Here is a 19,981-nt window from a genome sequence, read left to right on the forward strand (position 1 = left end):
TGTGTTAATTTTACTGTAGTTATATGATAATAAAGTTTTTTCCTTTGTTTACAAGTGGAGGCCTGCTTTGCTCTGTCTCTGATCACATCTCACAGCAGACACCAGGGGAAGATGGGTTTTCATGGGGGCACTGGCATTGGGCCAGCGTCAAACCATGACACTGAGGAAATCACCCAGCATAGATAACAATTTTCTTAGACAAATGTTTAATCATTAACAAAGTCGTGAAGGTTTGAAAATCTGGGTAATTTCAGGAATGGTTGGTAGTATTCTCTTTGGCTAAGCAATGACGTAGACACGAGGTGCTGTTTGAAAGATGATTAAATTGGGTCTTACATTGCCCCAAAGCATCACAGATGTGCAAGACTGAAAGGTCATCTGAGTCCTTTCCTTCATTACAGGATCAAGTTTAATCAGATTTAATAATCTCTCACTAATGCTTGTCTTCCCCATTTTTTGAAAGAACTTCAATAAGAGGGATTCCACAGCCTTCCTAAAAAACTTGAATGGAGCTATTCTCACAGTTATATTTTCCTATTATTGCACCTTGGCTTTTTCATCTGCAGATTAAACTGATTCAACCTTGTCACGTCAATGGAATTGAGAAAAATGGACAGCTTTGAAATATTTGAAAAATATTATCCTAGCCCCGTTTTCTACACTGACTTATTTCCTTCAGTTACCTTCCAAGGATTTTGAGCTTCCTTAGACACCGATCATTTTTTTTCATTCTTCTCTGCACCTTCTCTCAATTTGTCACTGTCTTTTCTACAAGTGTGCAGCCCAAGCATAAATACAGAACTACAGCTGAGATATTTCTAGTGACAAGTAGAGCAGAATAATTGCCTCCCATGCCTTATACATCTTTCCTGTTAATTCACCTCAAAATGGGAATGCCTTTTCTGCAATGACAACATATTGTTAATTCAGATGCAATTATGGCTAACTGCCATACAGCCACCTAACCAGCCAGTACCCATTTTGCATTTACATGTTTGATTTTCTTTCCTGGTGGAAGTAATTTGTGCTTGCTGTCATCACTTTATTGAAAAATTCTACTTGATTAATTTCAGAATATTTCTCAAGTACATTTTGAATTCTTTCTATGTCACCCAAAATCCTTGCAACTTCCAGCATGGTGTCTCCCATGAATTTGCAAATGCCCTGCCTTCTGTTACCTGAGATGTTAGTGAAAATAGTAAAGAATATCACATCTAGGGGGATTTCTTGCATACGTCTTGAAAGGATTTTTGAAACTATTTTCTATTTTCACATTACCATAAACTTTGTAAAAATCTACATAATTCTTGATTGTGTAGAAAAAGATGTATTTGCTTGCATTATGTTGAATTTTGTGCTACCATGGACTAAAACTGTAACTCTGGAAAGTGCAAACTTAGCTGTACCTCTTAGAGAGGTGCCAAATAAGAAGTTTCATGACAATTTTACATCAATATAAATTTTCACTGATTATTGACTTTGCAGAATAAAGCTAATAAGCTTGTAATTTTTCTTGGAATGTAAAATAAAGAGGGGCCTGCATGGCAACAGCTAATTGACACTGGGTGTTATGAAGTGATTCCTCACCTAATTGCCAAATACTCCTAGTTTTGCTATGATAATTTTTAAATTAGTTTGATAATGTTTACACACTGAAAGAAGAATAAATGTTTGTACTCAATTTCTCAGTATTTTTCCTACCTGCTTCATCATTGCTAAGATCCATACATAAAAATTTTGTTTAGAAACATACTCCACTGTTAATGTGATATAAATTGGTCATAACTATAAGGTAGGACTGAACAGTAGATTAATTTTATGTTAAGGGATATCTTTTGCACTGATTTCAGTTGGCTTTAGTTCAGGCAGTAACACTGAAGTTTGGAACCTAAGTATAGGTAATTTGTAGCAGTTAGTAGAATTGTGTATACCTACTTAGCAATAATTTAAATTTTATTTACACAGGAATTTATCAAAGAGATTTATCTATGGGTAATAGCAAAATAAATGTACTAACTGTATATTAAGTATTCATATAGTCATTCATTTTTAGACTATAGATCATTGCAATGTAGTGATGCTTGAACAGGAAATAAACTTACAACATAAGTGATATTTCACCTAGGATATAGAACGTTTTATAAGCCAACTTCCTTTTATTGACTCATGGTCATGAAGGCAGTGGAGTTAGAGTGAGGCTGAATGTGCTTGTGGAATTTGAATGAGAACACAAATGACTGTTTAGGTGATAACAAAATTGAGATATCATGGAAAAAAGAAAGTAAATAAAGAAAGGGAAGGGAGGAAGTGAGGAAGGGAGGAAGGAAGGAAGGAAATGGTGGAAGGAAGTGGCGGAAGGAAGTGGTGGGAGGAAGGGAGGAAGGGAGGAAGGGAGGAAGGAAGGAAGTGGCGGAAGGAAGGAAGTGGCGAAAGGAAGGAAGTGGCGGAAGGAAGTGGCGGAAGTGGCGGAAGTGGCGGAAGTGGCGGAAGGAAGGAAGGAAGGAAGGAAGGAAGTGGTCGAAGGAAGGACGGAAAACAAAAAGGGTCTGGAAAAGCAGAAAATCTGTAATTTTTTAATTGTGCTGAATATATCAGTAAATACACCAAATTGTTACCATATTTTCCTGTTACTGTTATCACCCAGCACTAACAACTCTATACTTTCGTGATGAGAAAAGAAGAAAAATAGCAAGCAGCAGTAAATAGGAAGTACTAGGCTGTGTCTGTGCAGGAAGCTCTGGAGATTCTCAGTTTTGCTAATTTCACCTACTGATGACATAACATGTGAAAACACACAATCACAAGGAGGTCCAAAAGCAGCTGACCTCAAGAAAAACAGTATTAAATATGGCATGAAATTCAACAATGCAATTTGTAAAATGATACATTGAGACAGTAGTGGGAGTTTTTGTTACTAATAAGAATCTCAACATAGGAAAAACATGGGGGAGGAGGAGAATCAGACCATGTCTGACAGTTTCAGAGGGCTGTAAACTGATGGAAAGGCAAGTGTGTACTAAAATTCTAACCATGCAACTCCTAGTAAAGATAATGAAGTACTAATACCTCTGCAAAAGATCCTGGGAACAGTTCATGTAGGATAATTGCATGAGATTCTGGCTGAAGACAAATAATTGTAGATGAAACATAATTGAGCAGAAAAAGCTAGTGTAACAATCAAAGGGGGACAAGAGACCAGATTACTGTGGTTTAACTTAAAAACTAACAGAAAATGGATATCAATGCAGCTAAATTTTGCCAATAGAAAGAAACAATTAATTCTACCAGAAGAACCAGATTATCTCAACAGTCCACTAATACAGCTACCTTTGAAATCCAAATCAGTTTGGCTGGTTGGCTAAGAACAAAGAGTGGTGGTGAAAGGAGTAAAACCCAGTTGGCAGCCAGTCCCAGGCAGGGTGCCCTAGGGCCCACTATTGGGGCCAGTTCCATTCAACATCTTAACCAATCATCTGAATGAAGGGCTCAAGTGTCTCCTCAATCAGTTTGGAGACAACACCAAGCTGGGCCAGATTACTGATCTGCTGAGGGTCAGGAAGGCTCTCAGAGGGATTTGGACAGGCTGGATCAACGGGCTGAGGGCAACTGGATGAGGTTCCACATGGCAAAATGCCAAGTCCTGCCCTTGGGTCACAACAACCCCATGCAATGTTCCAGGTTGTGGCCCAGTGGAAAAGGATCCAGAGGTGCTGGATGACAGCAATCTAAACATGATCCAGCATGTGCCCAGGTGGCCAGGAAGGACAATGGCATCCTGGAGTGCATCAGAAATAGTGTAGTCAGGACCAGGCGAGGGAGTGGCCCCCTGTACTTGGCACTGGACAGGCCACAGCTTGAATTCTGTGTCCAGTTTTGGGCCACTCACTACAAGAACAGCATTGAGGTGCTGGAGTGTATCCACAGAAGGGCAACAAAGCTGCTGAATGGTCTGGACCACAAGCCTGATGAGAAGCAGTTGAGGGAGCTGAGTGTGGTTATTCTGGAGAAAAGGAGGCTGAAGGTAGAACTTTCACTCTTCAAGTCCCTGAAAGCAGTCTGTAGCCAGGTGGGGGTCAGTCTCTTCTCCAAGGTAACAAGTGACAGGACATAATAAAATAACCTCAAATTGCACCAGAGGACATTCAAATTGGCTATTAGAAAAATATCCCTCATCATAGGGGTTATCCAGTACTGGAAAAGGCTACTAGGGAGGTGGCTGTGTTACCATCCCTGGGTGCATTTAAAAGATGTGTTGCTTAAGGGACATGGTTTAGTGGGGGACTTGGCAGTGTTGGGTTAGCAGCTGGTCTCAATGGTCTTAAGGGTTTTTTCCAATGTAAATGACTCTATAATTTATGAAAAGTCAAGAATGAGTTTCTGAGATAGTCTTTCAGTGAAACTGTGAAGCAAAATATTACACCTATTTTTAAAACAGATTTCAATTAATTTTGTATAAGAGTTAGATGGCACAATTGCCTGTAGCAACAGTGTTGGAGTTGGGGAGTTCATATATGGTACCAATAACAGAACCCTGAACCTTCAATTAAAGGACTGGAAAATACCACTTCATTCACAGCAACTAAAGCTGAGCAACTGGGAGAGGAATATTTTATTTCTATAAAACATTTATCAAGGAGACAGATCAAAGTACACTGCAGTTCAGAGCTCTTATTTTATGATCACCTGAAATGTGCTTGCAGTCTACCTAACCATTTGTTTAAGAGAATATGACCAACTGAACCTGAAAAAATTGACTGACTGAAAGAGAACTTACTAGTAGCTTATTATTTGGAACAAAGGTAAATTTTAGAAACAACAATATGACTCAGTTGCATGGAATTTCAAAGTAAACTTTAAAATCTGTTGTCATTTTAGCATTTAGGATTTTGTTATTTCAGCTACTAATCTATCAACTAGTTATGATTGCTAGTTAGGAACCTGAGGTTTAAAAAATCATGTTTTCCAACAGCAGGATGCAGAATACACTTTATTTGTATTGACTTTCATGTCAGAAAGCCACATTGATGAAAAGTTTCTTTTGCTAATAACAGTATTTGAAATTGAATAATAAATTATAAGGAAAAAGAAAACACCTTAAAATTTTTTTATAGAAGATAGTTAATGAATATAGCACAGTATAAATCTCACTGTTCTCCAGAAGCACTTACATTTATGACCTGTACAGCTGGCAACTCACTAGCAGGTTTATCTATGTAACTTGTAACACATCTTTATATGTACCACTATCCTCACAAACGGAGGCACAAAGAGAATATCCTTAATTGATTGAATGGGTTTTATGCTACTAAATTGGAGCCAATCTTACACAGAATATGCACCAAGAAGTACCTTTCTATACATTCTATTTAACTGTGACACAGCAGGTAAGAGCCTTCCCTCCTGGTATGTTCCTCTGAAACGTGCAGTGGGTGTGCTGGCTCTGTGAAGCCTTGCAGGCATGCCAGCTGAAGGCACCATGGTAACCATGCTGGAGAGTGGCTCTGACATTTAGGAAAAGGCAGCTGGGAGAGACTGAAAGATAGTCATGGAAACACTCAGCCAGCTCTTTCTCCATTAGTTACTCGGGAGGAAAGTTTTTCCTGGAAACACAGGAGATAAAGTGGCAAACTGACAGTTACTTCATGGAGCTATTAAGAATGTCAGGGAGAAGTAGGCAACAAAACCCTACATGATTATTTGATGGTGGGAAAAAGGAGAATTTTTTAATGCAAAAGGGAAACAAGTCATGGCTGCACTCTAAGAGAAGAACTAAAGCAATATGACAAAAAGTGTAAAAGAGAAAGGATGGGAAAATTTCTTTTGAGAATGGGATGAAGTGAGGAAACACAGGAAGTCATCCAGAAAAGCTCTTTTTAGCACATGCTCCACAGCTTCTCTAAGAAAAAAACAAATGATTTCAAAGGGAACTTCGGATGCGTGATCAAGCCACTGCAACAGATTATCATCAGTTGCTTTCACACAGAGGAGAACAAGTACTGCTCTCATTTTGATGGGATGCATGTCACATTAGGAGTGACAGTGGCAAGTGTATAGATCTCATCTTGGTGGCTAAATGTGTTGGTAAAGATTAGCCATGATAATGTACTGAATCCGTGTGAAGTGGGTACTTACAGCTGAAAAAAATGAATGCTTGTCTTTTTAAAAGTATGTTCCTGCTCCTTAAGAATGTATACTACATATTGTCTATTGCCTGTTTGTGCTGGCCACTTTATATCTCTTTTGGATACTTGGAAAGCAAGTGAGATACAAATTAAACAGGTAATGTGCTAGCGTTCCTCTGTTCACACACCACAGTCCTACTTTGAAGCTAGCTTTCAAGAAATTACATTTGAATAATAATAATAAAAAACCTTTTAGCTTGTAATTTTTCACTGACTAGAACTCTAACCAGAAATATTTGCTTTCCTAAAAAAAAAAAAAAAAAAAACAGGAAAAAAATATAACAGAGATTGATCATATTGTGCTGTGTATATGCAAAGTAGTCAAAACATGTACAAGCAGGCAGAAAATCCACTCTGTTCTGAAACAGGAGAATTTATTAATCATTGTCCCAGTATTTGTAAATATTCCAGCAACAATATTTTTTTCAATTTTTCCCTTTTAGTTACTCATGAGGGGTAATAAAAAAATGGGTATTTTTTGTTCTGGGCTTGTTTATACCACTAACACAGTAAAAATAATTGCAATCAGTTTATAGTCATGCACTCAAGTCCTGAATTGGCTCCCTACACATCTAAGGAAATATCAGAAGTTGGGAAAAAAATTAGAAGTCCTTACATGTAAATGATTCTTTGCTTTTTCTAGCATTCAACATATTATCCCTCTCTTTGCTTTTACATTTTTAATACCTTAATTTTCCTAACTACCCTTTGAAAACATCTCTTGTTAACACAGTTTTCATCAGCTAAAGTGCACTGACAGAGGAGCCACTGACAGAGGGAAAACAGCTTAGGTTTCAACTGCAGCTTCTATGATAAAGGATGAAAGAAGACAAATCAATTGTTTCTGTGGCTCCTAAAACAGGATCAATGCCAGGCAATACCAGATCAAGCCACAGTTTACTGTCTTATAAAGAAAGCTCTTGGAAAAGAGCAGAAAGAGGCCACCACAGCTTATCTATAGAGTTTGTTGGAAGCACAACTCTTCTAGCATAGCAGGAACCAACTAAACATGTATGCAGAGAGACCCAGCTTCTCCAAAAAAAAGGGCTTGTGCACTTTTCATAAGTGGAAGAGATGCTCAGAACTGAAATTCTGTGATTCTGGCATTGTAATGATTGAGGGAACAGTTCATGAACTGATAAATCTAGTGGCAAATGCTGATTATTCCAAGACAGAAATGCTAATGGGTTTCCCTAGTTTTCCAAATTGAAAAGTTTTGGATTTTTTTTTTTTGGTGGGAAAAGAAGTTATAACATTCCATGATCCCCTCCTGCTCAGGATTCTTCATTGTATCCTTTATCTTCCTTCTCTCACAAATTTGTCTAATACTCTTGTCTATCTTCCTTTTCTCACAAATTTGTCTAATAGTCTTGTCTATCTTCCTTCTCTCACAAACTTGTCTAGCAGCCCCTTTGAGGAACTGTTTTAATTCTTATGGGTTAAAGAACATTACACAGAAAATCTACCTAGAAGGCTTTGATATCTATTGAATTAATGAGATACAGCAAGATCAGAAATGGCTTCAAATTTGTGAGTAAAATCCACGGAATTATTTATTAGGTATTATCAAACTGTGCATACTGAAATGAATGGGGTTTGAATTCATCAGGAAAAAAGAAAACCTGTTATAAATACAGCAGAATAGCCTTTGAGTAAAAATGTCAGTAAGGAAATCCAAAACTAATTGGATGGAGCAGATAATTAAATACAGCCTTCTGTAAACGTAAGCAACGTGAGAATTATTTGCTGGGCTCTAAACCTCACAAACCCACAGATTATTTTGATATTAAGGTGATGACCTCAAAGTAATCATCTGTGCATTGGGCAAGCAAGTGGTCCCCAAGAACATAACCTTCCTACTGCAGCATAGATTGAATGCACTTGTAAATGAGAAGTCATTCAGTACTATGTGCATAAGGATACTTTTATGATCATTTTGAAGGGCAAAGAGGCTTAACCAGAGGCTGCAGTCTGCTGTGAGATATTCAAAATTTGCTTTTCCATTTGACTTTGGTATATTCTCAAAGACAGGACTCCTAAAAAAGCTTTTAATTTCCAAATGAATTCACTTAATGGGAAGTTTCTACATCTTTCTGATCCCTGAACAGACCTTGGCATAACAGCAGTGCCACCCTAGGCAAATATCTCACACTCAGACTTCTGTACTTCAGAAGCCAACCTTGCATTTAAAAAATCTGGATGATGCTCAGGAGTTGCTGTGCACTTGTGAAAATGGTTTTCTTTGTTTATAGCATTAGAGGATTGAAATGGAAGAAGGAACAGTCTTATCTGAGTTTCTTCAAAGGAAACTTTGGCAAATTTATCACTTTAATAATATTTGAAATAAAAATGCTGTAATGTAGCAGTGATGAGACAAATATGAATACCAGCATGCTGTTCTTCAGACCTGTCCTACAAGAATACGACTTTGAAAATTCCATGAGTTTGGGGTACAATTCTCTTACTTCCTCCCCCAAAATCCCTTGAAAATTTTTCCACTCAGTTTACCCTAGAAAAATTACTGAACAAAAGCTAAATAAATTCCACTTTGCTGCTAATAGCTTTCTACTGCTAAAAGATCAGCTTTCTTCATTGAAAAGAAGGCTTATTGGAAACAGACTTCTGAACCATATAATTTTATATGAATTCAAAATCCACAAATATACTGAGTAGACATGTTCTTGTGTTGAATAATATGCTTTGTGCTGTTGATTCAGTACACTGAGATATCTTAAAAGGAATTTCTTGATGGCCAGAAATGCCAGCATGTGGCTTTTCACTTGAGGACACCTTGTCCCTTTGATGCAAACAGATGCATAACCATGTAATTTCTGCTGTGGAATCATAAGCTTTCCAAAACCATTAACAGTGTAATAGGCTTTTAATTAGTGATCCTGTGAATTCAGTGACGAGAGACTGGAAGCATGAGTGGCCGTATGATCTGGGGGTTATAAATACATGTAATGAGCAGTCATGCAAGAAAAGGTATGACAGACCCTGAAGCATAAGGTCTACTAAAAATGAAAAGATCCCTGCAGAACTATTTTATGAGTTAATAAAACAAAGTATGTTATTTTCATTTCTTATGCTGCACCATTTATTGAAGGAACCCACACAGCCCAAGACCACAGGCTTTTCTTCATTACCCACAACTGATACAGCACATCAGTTCTGACTATACCTGGTGAACGCAAAGCACAAAATGATGTATTTGGCAGGAGGTCATAAAAAGATGAGATCTTCTCATGAAGTTATGCTGATACTGCTATGGTAGATACTTAGCAAGGAAAAAAAATTGAACTTAATTTGGTATGCATTATCTCCCCAGAACACAGTTTTATCAAGCCACTGAAAGCAGAAGGTTTAATCAACTCTTGGCCAGGGCTCTCTCAGAGACATTTCAGTCTGGTCTGGCAGAACAGTCCATTAAACAGTCAGCTCAGCAGGCAGCTCCTCGTTCCCACTTCCAGCAGGCTCCTGCTGGTGCATCCCACTCTCACACACAGGCTGACTGTAAGGATTTGGCTCACAAAATGGCTCATCTATCATGCTGCACCCTGGGAGGTGATGGCCCAGACCCTGCCCTTCCCTCCTGACTCCCTTGGCCCTGCTCCTGGAGCTGTCTCACAGGGAGCACCATGCCCACGCTCACACAAACTCAGCAGCACAGCCCCTCTCCTTCGCCTTAGCTGCAGGGCAGGGAGCAGCACCTGCATGCCCAACCTTGTCCATACTCCCAGCAGATGGCTGCTGAACAGAGAGACAGGATGAGGATGAGGGGAAAGACTCAAATTTTCCACTTTACCTGGGCTGAACTGATCGGTAGCAGAAGCAGCAGACATTTTACAGAACAAGCAGAGTTAGCTAACAATGTTAAAATCATTCTGTTGAGCCACAGCTGAGATAGTGTAGACCCTTGCTTACTTTTTAGGCTGAGCAAAAAGCAAATACACCCATGCATTGTTATGGATATAAGCAACAACATGTTTTTCCATAAACTTCATGAGAAGCGACTTTGAAATGAAATCGCCTCAGTACTGAAATATGATGGAACATTTGAAATTAAAATATTAGCTCTTGTTTGGGCAAGAAAGAAAATTGCATTTTCTCAGTACCACTGAAAACAAAGGCCATTTTAATTTCTGAGCCAAACTCCAGGCATGAAAATTTGAACCAATCACAGCACATTTATAAGACTTGGAGTGGCAAACCTAGCCTTTCAAATAACAACTGAAGTTTTGTCCGTGCAGCAACAGTAACAGGAATGATAAACTAGGGGAATATCTCCAGGAGGCTGTTGAATCAGACACAAAAAGGTAACAATTCCAGGTTTAACAAGATTAGTTCAATTAGTTCAACAGAGAAGCAAAACAAGGAAACCATTACATTTAGGCATTGCTACTGAAAGAAGTATTGGGTGCAATTGCCAGAAAAGCACTATACATTACTACTGAGAAACACCAGATACTATAAATTATCTGGAAATATCTTAATGAATAATCCTGATGGAATGAGTTATGCGTGTGTCAGCAGTGTGCCTTTGCACTCACGAAGACAAACACTGTCCTGGGCTACCTTAGCAGGAGTGGAGCCAGCAGGATGAGGGAAGTGACTTCTTCCCTCTACTGCACACCAGTGAGGTGACATCGAGAATGCAGGGTCCAGTTTTGATCTCCTCCTGAACCCAGTATGAGATGGATATTTACAAACTGAGGGCTGCTGAGGTGCTCTGGGGGCTGGAGTACATCATGTATGAGTAGAGGCTGAGGGGCCTGAGTTTGCTGAAGCTTAAGCTGAGAGGGAACTTAGCTGAAGTCTACTGCTGTGTAAAGGCAATCTACAGAGCAGTGCACAAAAAAGGGTGAGAAGCAATGTCCACAGGCTGCAATAAGACATACTGAAGATAAGTAAAAGAAAAGAAAGATTTTCAAAATAACAACAGAACACATTGACCAAACTGCAACATCTCCTTCTTTGGACATTTTCCATACTTTTCCTGTTTCAGCTTTGAAGATCATTCTGCTTTGAGCTGAGGCTGGAATCACATGATCTCCAAGGGCCACTTCAAACTGAAATGATACTGCGATTCTATGATTCATGATGCTTTTCCCCAGAGAAAAAGTAAATACTATTCATATTCTGCTTGCAAATAATAACAATGTTCTTTGAATACCTGGAGACCAATCAATTTATACCAAAATTACCCTTTCCTCAGGATCAGAGATGCCAATATTTGTAAATCAAATGTGTAACAGTGTATCACATAATAAATGGCAGCACAGGCTGAACATAACACTCCTACACAGTGAGACAAGGAACAGTGATCTGATTATGGGATTTATTTACATAGAACATTCAATTTTTAAAAATGTTTGAAACCCTTGGCTTTGCTAATTCCTTGAAGACTGTTTAGAATCTCTTGTTTTTAACAAATTTCAGCTGTGTTTTTTCCCCCTAAAGTACATAACTTACTTGTTATGAACAAGAACCAAAATCCCAAGAGTGAAACCCAACAGAAAGACATTTCACTGGGGACAAAAAAAAAAAAAAAGAAAAATCTTTTTTGTGATATCACTTGCCAGTTCTACATGTGAAGTTTTAGACTTGGACTTTGATGGACTACTATCAACCAGACATGTTAAAAAAAAACCAAACAGCAGAACCAGAAAACAACATTATATTATTCCTTCTGTCAATAACAATTCAGATAAGCAAAGCATCAAAAAATTAATCTTTCACTTCTATGACAGAAAGTAACTGAAGCTCATATTACTTGCTTTATGCTTTGAAGTAATACGTGAATGACTAAACTTAGTGGTACAGTTAAATATTGTCTGAATGACTTTTACTTATCAAGTAGTACGTTACTGATTTAAGGAAATCGAATTTTCACAGTATACCAGGGGTTTTCTGCAACAAAAAATGGTTGGATTCACTTTTTGCATTTGAAAATATTTATGACAACTTAAAAAATTTCTATGACTGCTTTAATGAAAAATATAATCAAAGGTTGTTAAAATAAAGTAATTTTTACAAATAGGCTAGCTTCAGCACCCTCTCATGCCAGAAAACACTGGATGCATCTGTAACAAGAACTTGCACCTTCCAGTTCTTTACCATGGTATTTGTTTATGCAAATGCATGCAAAGTCAGGACACAAAAGATTAAATTAATGCATGCAAATGCAGGTTTTATTAATGGCTTAAAACAGAGCTCTTAGAAGTATTACAAAATCTTTCCAGGAGCATTTATGGCTTCATTATACACTTATCCAAGAGTCAAAACCTGATGATGGCTCATGAATTTCCAGCACGTGAAATTGCTTTGTTAGGAAACTTCACCTTCAGAAATTGGATGATTTTAGCAGGTAAAACTCTTTAGCTCCATTTTACTTTCCCCTCACAGCACTATCCCAGTAAAGGAGTATATTGACCCACTGCGGCTAATATATCTGAAATTTCTTATTTGAAATAGAGAATTACATTGCTCAGACTCAGGTTAATTTACCGAGCCAGCTGGATCTCTCTTACCCATGGTGGATTAGACTCTGTGGTTTCAGGATCCCCAGGCCCATTCAAAACACTTCATTGGCACACTGAGTCTAATTTTTCACTTTCAATGAAATTTTTCACTTTCAGTCTTTCAGTGAGAAGGTTATAAGCCAGAAGAATATAACTGGTGTCTGAGGAAAAAAAATGTATTGGCAAAGCATTCATCCATTCAGAAGTGTGCATGTTGGTCTATGCCTCACAATCACAAGCCTGTGCTGGGTACAGTGCTTATACATACAGTACCTGATATCACTTGCCTCAGGAATAAAATAATTTAAATCATTATGAATGAAGGAGATCAAAACCCATACGCTTCAGTCGCTAGACCTCTGGGCCTCCAAAGCACAATGTTAAAATCTGGATTTTTTTTTTTGCACATTCAGGAAGGCTGGTTTTTTATTAGTGAAAGCTGGGTTTGTGTATTCCACCTTACACCATGAACGAATTACCTGGTATTTCAGCAAAGTATCCCATAATACTCAGCTTTCAAACAGTTGCTAGTCCTAAGATGCTGATTTACATGCAGCCTTCCCCAAAAGCTTTGAATATCAATTTTTAACCACTCATGCAGTCAGCTGCTTAAGAATGCTGCGGGCACAGTGAGCTTGTGCAGCAGAGGGCACAGTGAGGCAGCAGGAGCAGGGCAGGATGCAGGGTAGGATGCAGCTGGGGCAGGTGGCTGCAGGAGCAGCAGGATGCTAGCCAGGACTCCTGCACAGGTCTGAATGGGGAGAAAGGCTTTGCCAGCTGGGGAGTCACTGGAGCAAAGCATATGAATAGAGATGACTACACACAGGTATCTCACAGGTTAAGGGAGACAACCAACAGATATGGATCAGCTGACATGCCAATTCTGTGCTATTTTTCCATAGAAAATATCCATCAGTGGTGAGCCATGGATGCAGCAGCTGCACAGTGCATGGGTGCTCTGTGCAGCCTAGGGAAGAGCTATATCCTCTGATATCCTAAACAAACCCTATTTGCAATCCTTTAAAGATTGCCCTCTGGTCACCAGGAATTCAGGAGGTTTATCCCTGCAGTCATCTAACTACAATATTAAAAAATGGATCAACTTTGAACATGAAACACTGCATTGATTGATCTTATGCTTGAATTTTGCACTACAATCTGTGTAAGTGGGAGTTTTCATTATAAATCTCATTTTGAAGGCTTTATGACTAGCTTGTTTCAATTATCTCTAGGCTTAAAACTTGTTAGATATGTTTTACACTAGAAGATAAAAATTGTCTTGAAAACGAGAAGGAGAGTGAGAAAAAGAAAAAGAATGGTGTAATTTTCCTTAACTACAAGAACATATTTTGAATCAAATTTATGAAAAACTTAAATTTGACAGCGCTTATTTTTCATAGTTTGGTATTTTTGAAACAGTAGCTTAAGCAATTTAAAATGTAAGAGCCTACACACATCCATAAGAACTCACTTCCTACATGTTGGGCAAAAGACACCTAGGACAAAATTACCTTTTTAGTATTTCTGAAATCGCTTGACTTATACACGAGAACATAGGAAGCTAATTGTGAATTTTCCATTGCTCTTCAATGAGACAATGGTCATGAAGAATTTCAGGGTATATCTTTCTTACTCATGCAAATGAGAGAGACAAAGTGACTGAGGTTTTAGGAGAGTCAGGGTGGGACTTGGCAAGGATGCTCAAGTGCTCACAAGCACAGGGTAGAAGGTCATGTGCAGTATATGGATAGGTTCTTTCCCACATAATGTGCTGTGCCTTGTTTCAGGCTTTCTGACTGCTTTTCAGATTTGCTAGAACAATAATGTTGAGATGCTTAGAAAAAGCACTTAACAATTTACTGGCCCAGCCTTCATCAAATAATTCAGGTCTCAGGCTGAGGTTTTAAGGTTGAGGACTTTCTCTTTCCAGAAGTAATAGATGTAATCTATTACTAAGTAGATTAAAATATGAATTTAATAGATGAAAATACTCTCCTATTGTAAAGTTCCTGAATTTTTCAGATTCCATTTCCTACACTTTAGCAATTGTTTAGTCATACAGTATACAGACACATGAGGCTCTTAAAATTGTAACAATGAACACAAAAATATCAAAGTGAAATAAGTTATTCAATAGACAGTTTTGCTTACCTGTATATGACCAATCAATCTCTTCAATCAATTTCCTCTGTTGTCTATAGTATCCGTACACCAAATCTGCAAAATAGTAATAATTTACAATATTAAAACCAGAAGCCTAACAGGACCTTGAAGTGTTGATGACACTCCCCTTCCAGCAAGATAATCACTGTTTTAATTAATGATGAATAATTTACTTTGTCCTTATATTGGACCTCAAATGATAAGTACTGGTTAAACAGAATTTAAATATCATTAACATAATAGCTTATTAAGGGCACAAGCAAAGCAAACAGACGATTTCCAGTCCTTCCTTCCTTCCTTCCTTCCTTCCTTCCTTCCTTCCTTCCTTCCTTCCTTCCTTCCTTCCTTCCTTCCTTCCTTCCTTCCGCCACTTCCGCCACTTCCGCCACTTCCGCCACTTCCGCCACTTCCTTCTGCCACTTCCTTCTGCCACTTCCTTCCTTCCGCCACTTCTGCCACTTCCGCCAGTTCCGCCACTTCCTTCCGCCACTTCCTACATTCCTCTTCTTTTAAAATAATACAATTCTCCCACAAAGAAATCCTGTTTTGTCATGTTGTTTGTTTGGTGCATTGCACTCTTACAGACCCAGTAAACCTTACAGAAAGTTTTTAAGATTCCAGGAGGTGTCAGGACTTGATAAACCTTCTATCCCCTGTTATTTGCCAGCTGTGTGTCTACAGCGCCTCCACAGCACACTCACAGCCATGAACCTTCTTGCATCTGCAGGGACTCTCAGCGCTTTTGGTCTTGTCTCTTTGCACTTTAAATATGTGGCAAAACTAGGGAAGAAAAGCAAATTTCATCTGGGAAATGACTGAAGATTCATAGCTAGCATGAGTGGTGGAGGAAAGTGCTGTGTGTGAGGTCGAGCCACGCAGCAATTGTTCCTTTGAGCTGCTGCTGTAAATTGCCCTGGGAAACACAACCATGCATTCTATTGCTGTGTAAACTGTCAGGTTAAACAGCTAACAGTGCAGAGACCAGCTGGAAAGAAATTATTTGATTTCTTACTTTTATTTTATTTACAGCTAACAAATCAGCATCCCTTTTGCTGATGATACATGAGAGCAGGTACTTCTGTTTAAATACTATATTTAAATTCCTTGCATTTAATTTAAATGAAGATGGGAAGAACATCTTCACAAAAAAAAAAAAAGGCAAAACTAATGTCAAGTTTATGGTTTTATGTGTAAATCTATGATGCTGATTGAGCTTGATCAGCTTGACAGTCTGCATGACTCCTGTGACACTGACTGACGTCTACAGCCGGTGCCTAAAATAGTTGGAATTTTATTGGATGAGGTGCTGCTTTATGAAGCAAAAAATACTAAATATTCTTTTTTGTTTCCAGGAAGCAATTGAACATGTTTCTATAAATTGTTGATTTATTCACAGAACAGGGAAGCTTGGTTTTAGGATCATGTTTTAAACAGTTCTATGGTTATCCTTCTATGCCTATTAAGGAGACATGCAAGATATCATTAAATGCTTTTTCCCTCCCTTTTACTTCCCTCCTTCAAAGTCAAATGTTTCTGTCTGAGGCTGTAAGACTTGTTTCTTTTTATATTCTCTTGAAACAGTATGTGCCCCAGTGCCCAAGGCCCATGAAATCAGAAATAATGGTGGCAAATGCTCCCCTGCTATTCAGGGGTAGCAGGACAGACTGATTTGTGACTGACCCTGTCTCATGTTCACTCACAAGGGCAAAGAGAGAACATGATCTCTGGTTAAAGCATAGCGCTAGGAGTAATAAGATCTTGTAGATACTTTTCCTGTCTAAAAAGTATAAATAACCAGATTTTATTCTTTCTGACATGAGTCTGATATTCCTTTTGTACTTACTGGCCTCAGTTAAGTTTCTTTTCATTAAGTGCTGTGAATGAAATATTCTATTCCTCAATATGTTCATGCATATCTAAAGGTGAAAAATTATTAGCTTTGATGATTAACAGAAGGAATTTTTTGTGAAAGAGATCCTGTTGATTTGACACTCTGTGCCAGAAAAAAAGAGCCAATGTAGAGCAAATGGCACCTTAAACCTCTGAATTCTATTGGAGAAATTCCTTTCAGAGATGCTGAGGCAACAAGCTCCAAGTATCCACCAGAGATCCCTCTCCTAAGCCTTGGTATAAAAGGGCTTTCTAAGGACAGTGCTTGAGAGTCTGGGGATGCTGCACTCCACGTGCTGCTTTGCCACAAAGGATACAAGCTCAGGCATAATCTGGGACTGACATTTATACCCAGGATACTGTAATTTTACCCTTTATGTCCTTTATGGCACAGCAGTGTCAAGACACACCAGCTGTCAGACTCAAGAGGAAAAAGGGACAACCCCTTTGTGGTTTTACCTCCACTCAGCCTGAACTTGTGAGTTGCACCTGCAGTGGAGCTGGCATTTATGAGATTCTGACACCAGAATGACTTATTTATGGGAACTGGGACACATTAAGTAATGTCAGCATTAGTGAGATCTACAAATAGGACGCTGGTGTTCTGCACGTGCTGTATGGGTAGACATTATGAACTATGCATTTAGATTACAAACATGATTTTGTCTTGGAATACATGGTCCATTCAATATTTTCCTCCTAAAATCTAATTTGAGAGCAAAGAGGATAGATTCTAAAGTCATAAGTGTTCATGTGGTATAAGTGGATAATGGCAATGCAGTATGGAGATAAAGGCTTTGTCAGTATTAAAATTCCAATTTACATGGGGAAGATTCAGTGCATGGTTCTTAGGCCAAGAAAATGCACAGGAACTCTCAGAAGAGCAGCAAGGATGAGCAGTCACTGAAAACTGTGATAATCTTCTCTTTGAGGAACATAGAGGCTCTTGTTTCAAGCCAATTGCGTCTCATGAGAGCTCAGCTATGTACACTGCTATTACTGACTGCAGAAGTGGGAAGCTATGACTATCAGAGGATTACACAGGTTTGGAAATGATTTTAAAATCTGTGAAGGAGAAATCCACAGACACTTAAACACAGTGACACCACTTTTGGCTCACTAAGTCTACTGATGAAATTGGGAGGATTATACTAGGAAATTCTCATTGCATATTTGCCATCTTTTAATCCACTCGCTTTGTCGGTTAGCATTGGTTATTAACCAAAGACAGGTTATCAGTCAAGTAGCTTTTTTGTAGATTAAGATACACATATCTTCACTGGAGAAGAATTAGGAATTGTAGAACAAACTTAAATGGTATGGTAATAGCAATGCTTATACACGGTAGCTGAAAGATAATCTGTACATGGCTAGTGGCTAAAAAGTGGGACACCAGACAAAATTGATGCAAAGAAGTCACAGAGAGGAAGACAAACTGCAAAAATGGCATAATAATAATTTTTTAAAAAAGAAACTACATGCAATTAAAAAAAGAGATGCTTGGTGCTTTTCAAATATGAAAAGAATACAATTAAATAGATTTCAGGATAGAGTTTCATTATACAGGTTATGCTTCTGAGAACGTTAAACAGAGGAATAACTGTGCAAAACCACATCTAATGATAAATGGATTGCTTCTTCCACAATATTAATTTACCTACTTTAGCCTCTTTCATTGAAAGGAAGGTCACAGAATCCACTTCTATATCTTTCATTGATCTTATGATGGTGTAGCTTCATTGCCTCAGCTGAAATAACTCTAATTTATACTGACAGAAGAAATGAAAAGATTCAGAAAACAACCTGGTAACAGTCTTGAAGTTTTAAAAGACAGTAGCTAACTATAAATCCCTTAAGCAGAATGATCTGCATTCGCCTGAGTAAGATCTCCCTCTTCTTATGAATGTATTTCATTCTGTAATGCCATCTGTACAATTCTTAACAACACAAAAATACTTTAATAACCCTCCTCTACAATTTCATATATTCTTTTTCTCTGAACATCAAAGTGTCTAAGTCTTCTGTCAAGACCTGTCAGAGAACTCTCCCACCCTTAGTGAAATTTAAAAATATTTTTTTACCCACAGTTTCTTGTGTGTAGGCTTATTTTAGGCTTTGGTACATGATTGGGTATCTATAAAGACAGTCAGTCCCCTCCATCCCACTTGAGCGCAGGCTGCTCATCCCAATACACATTGACAAGATCCCAGAGTTCATATTTAACTGGCTTTTGGAAAGTTGTGGATATGTTTTTGGTTTTTTTTAAATACTATGTTTCTTCAATGCCTCTCTGTTAATATTAGCAGCTACCAACTAGTAAAGCTCTAAATCTTTGGCAATATTTATCTCAAACTCTTGAGAGTAAACTTTATGCAAGCTGCCTCAAAGGAGCAATTACTGAAGTAAATGATTTTTTTATCACAGTAGGGATTGTGAAGTCAAGCTGTTAAAAACTTTGTCTTTTGCAAAATATTTCCATGGTTAAAATCATCTTGGGGACCTGAATGAACAGCTTTAGACTGGATCCTTTGAAGATGTTGGTGGAGGGTATTGAGAGAAAGACATTCCTTACAGGAGGAAGTCTTTAATCATTATATATTTTCTTTTCCCATTTATTTGATGCAGGAATTGCAAATTCTACTCAACCATTATCCCTCCAGTCATATTACAGTCTCAATGAAATTATTTTTCAATAACCATGGAGAAGAGAGAGGTTGCTCTGGATGATTTTCTGGTATGTTTTTAAGTAAGTCTAGGGATTATGCCACATACCTTTCATAAAACAATATCCACATCATTCTACTCCCTTGAGGAAACAACACACCACAAGATCAAGACTGAAAAATTCCAAAGCTCATCATGAAAACCCAATAGCAACTGCATATCTCTAAAAATGTCTCTATTTCATAACAAATATAAAAACATAATGAAAACAAGACAAATAAAAACATGTAAACCAATATACAGCCTACCATTTTTTGACAAATCCTAACAATTGTATTATATATGTGCATCAGTATGTCTGCATAAATGTTCATCCATAAGGATTTGTCAAAACATACACACACATATTGTTCTCCCTCATGATAACATCATGTTTTCCATCTCATGTTTATGCTTTTACTTTAGCCATTTCCTTACTGCAACTCATCACAGAAACACATCATTTGTAAAAGAAAACAGTGTCTCATGATTGATACAGACAACAGAGAAAAATGTGACAAA

At 38.0% G+C, this 19,981-nt stretch overlaps 1 protein-coding gene across 6 annotated transcripts in view; it reads right to left on the bottom strand.

The window, feature by feature from the left end:
* Positions 1-19,981, bottom strand: part of PTPRZ1 (protein tyrosine phosphatase receptor type Z1) — a 130,031-nt gene that overhangs the window by 75,504 nt on the left and 34,546 nt on the right. For all 6 annotated transcript variants that reach the window (XM_038153118.1, XM_038153115.1, XM_038153119.1 and 3 more), the window contains exon 2: positions 14,855-14,920. In XM_038153118.1, coding sequence (XP_038009046.1) covers positions 14,855-14,920 — 66 coding nt within the window. The remainder of the gene's footprint in view (positions 1-14,854; positions 14,921-19,981) is intronic.

Source organism: Motacilla alba, chromosome 1A (assembly GCF_015832195.1).
Source record: "Motacilla alba alba isolate MOTALB_02 chromosome 1A, Motacilla_alba_V1.0_pri, whole genome shotgun sequence".
Lineage (NCBI taxonomy): Eukaryota > Metazoa > Chordata > Aves > Passeriformes > Motacillidae > Motacilla > Motacilla alba.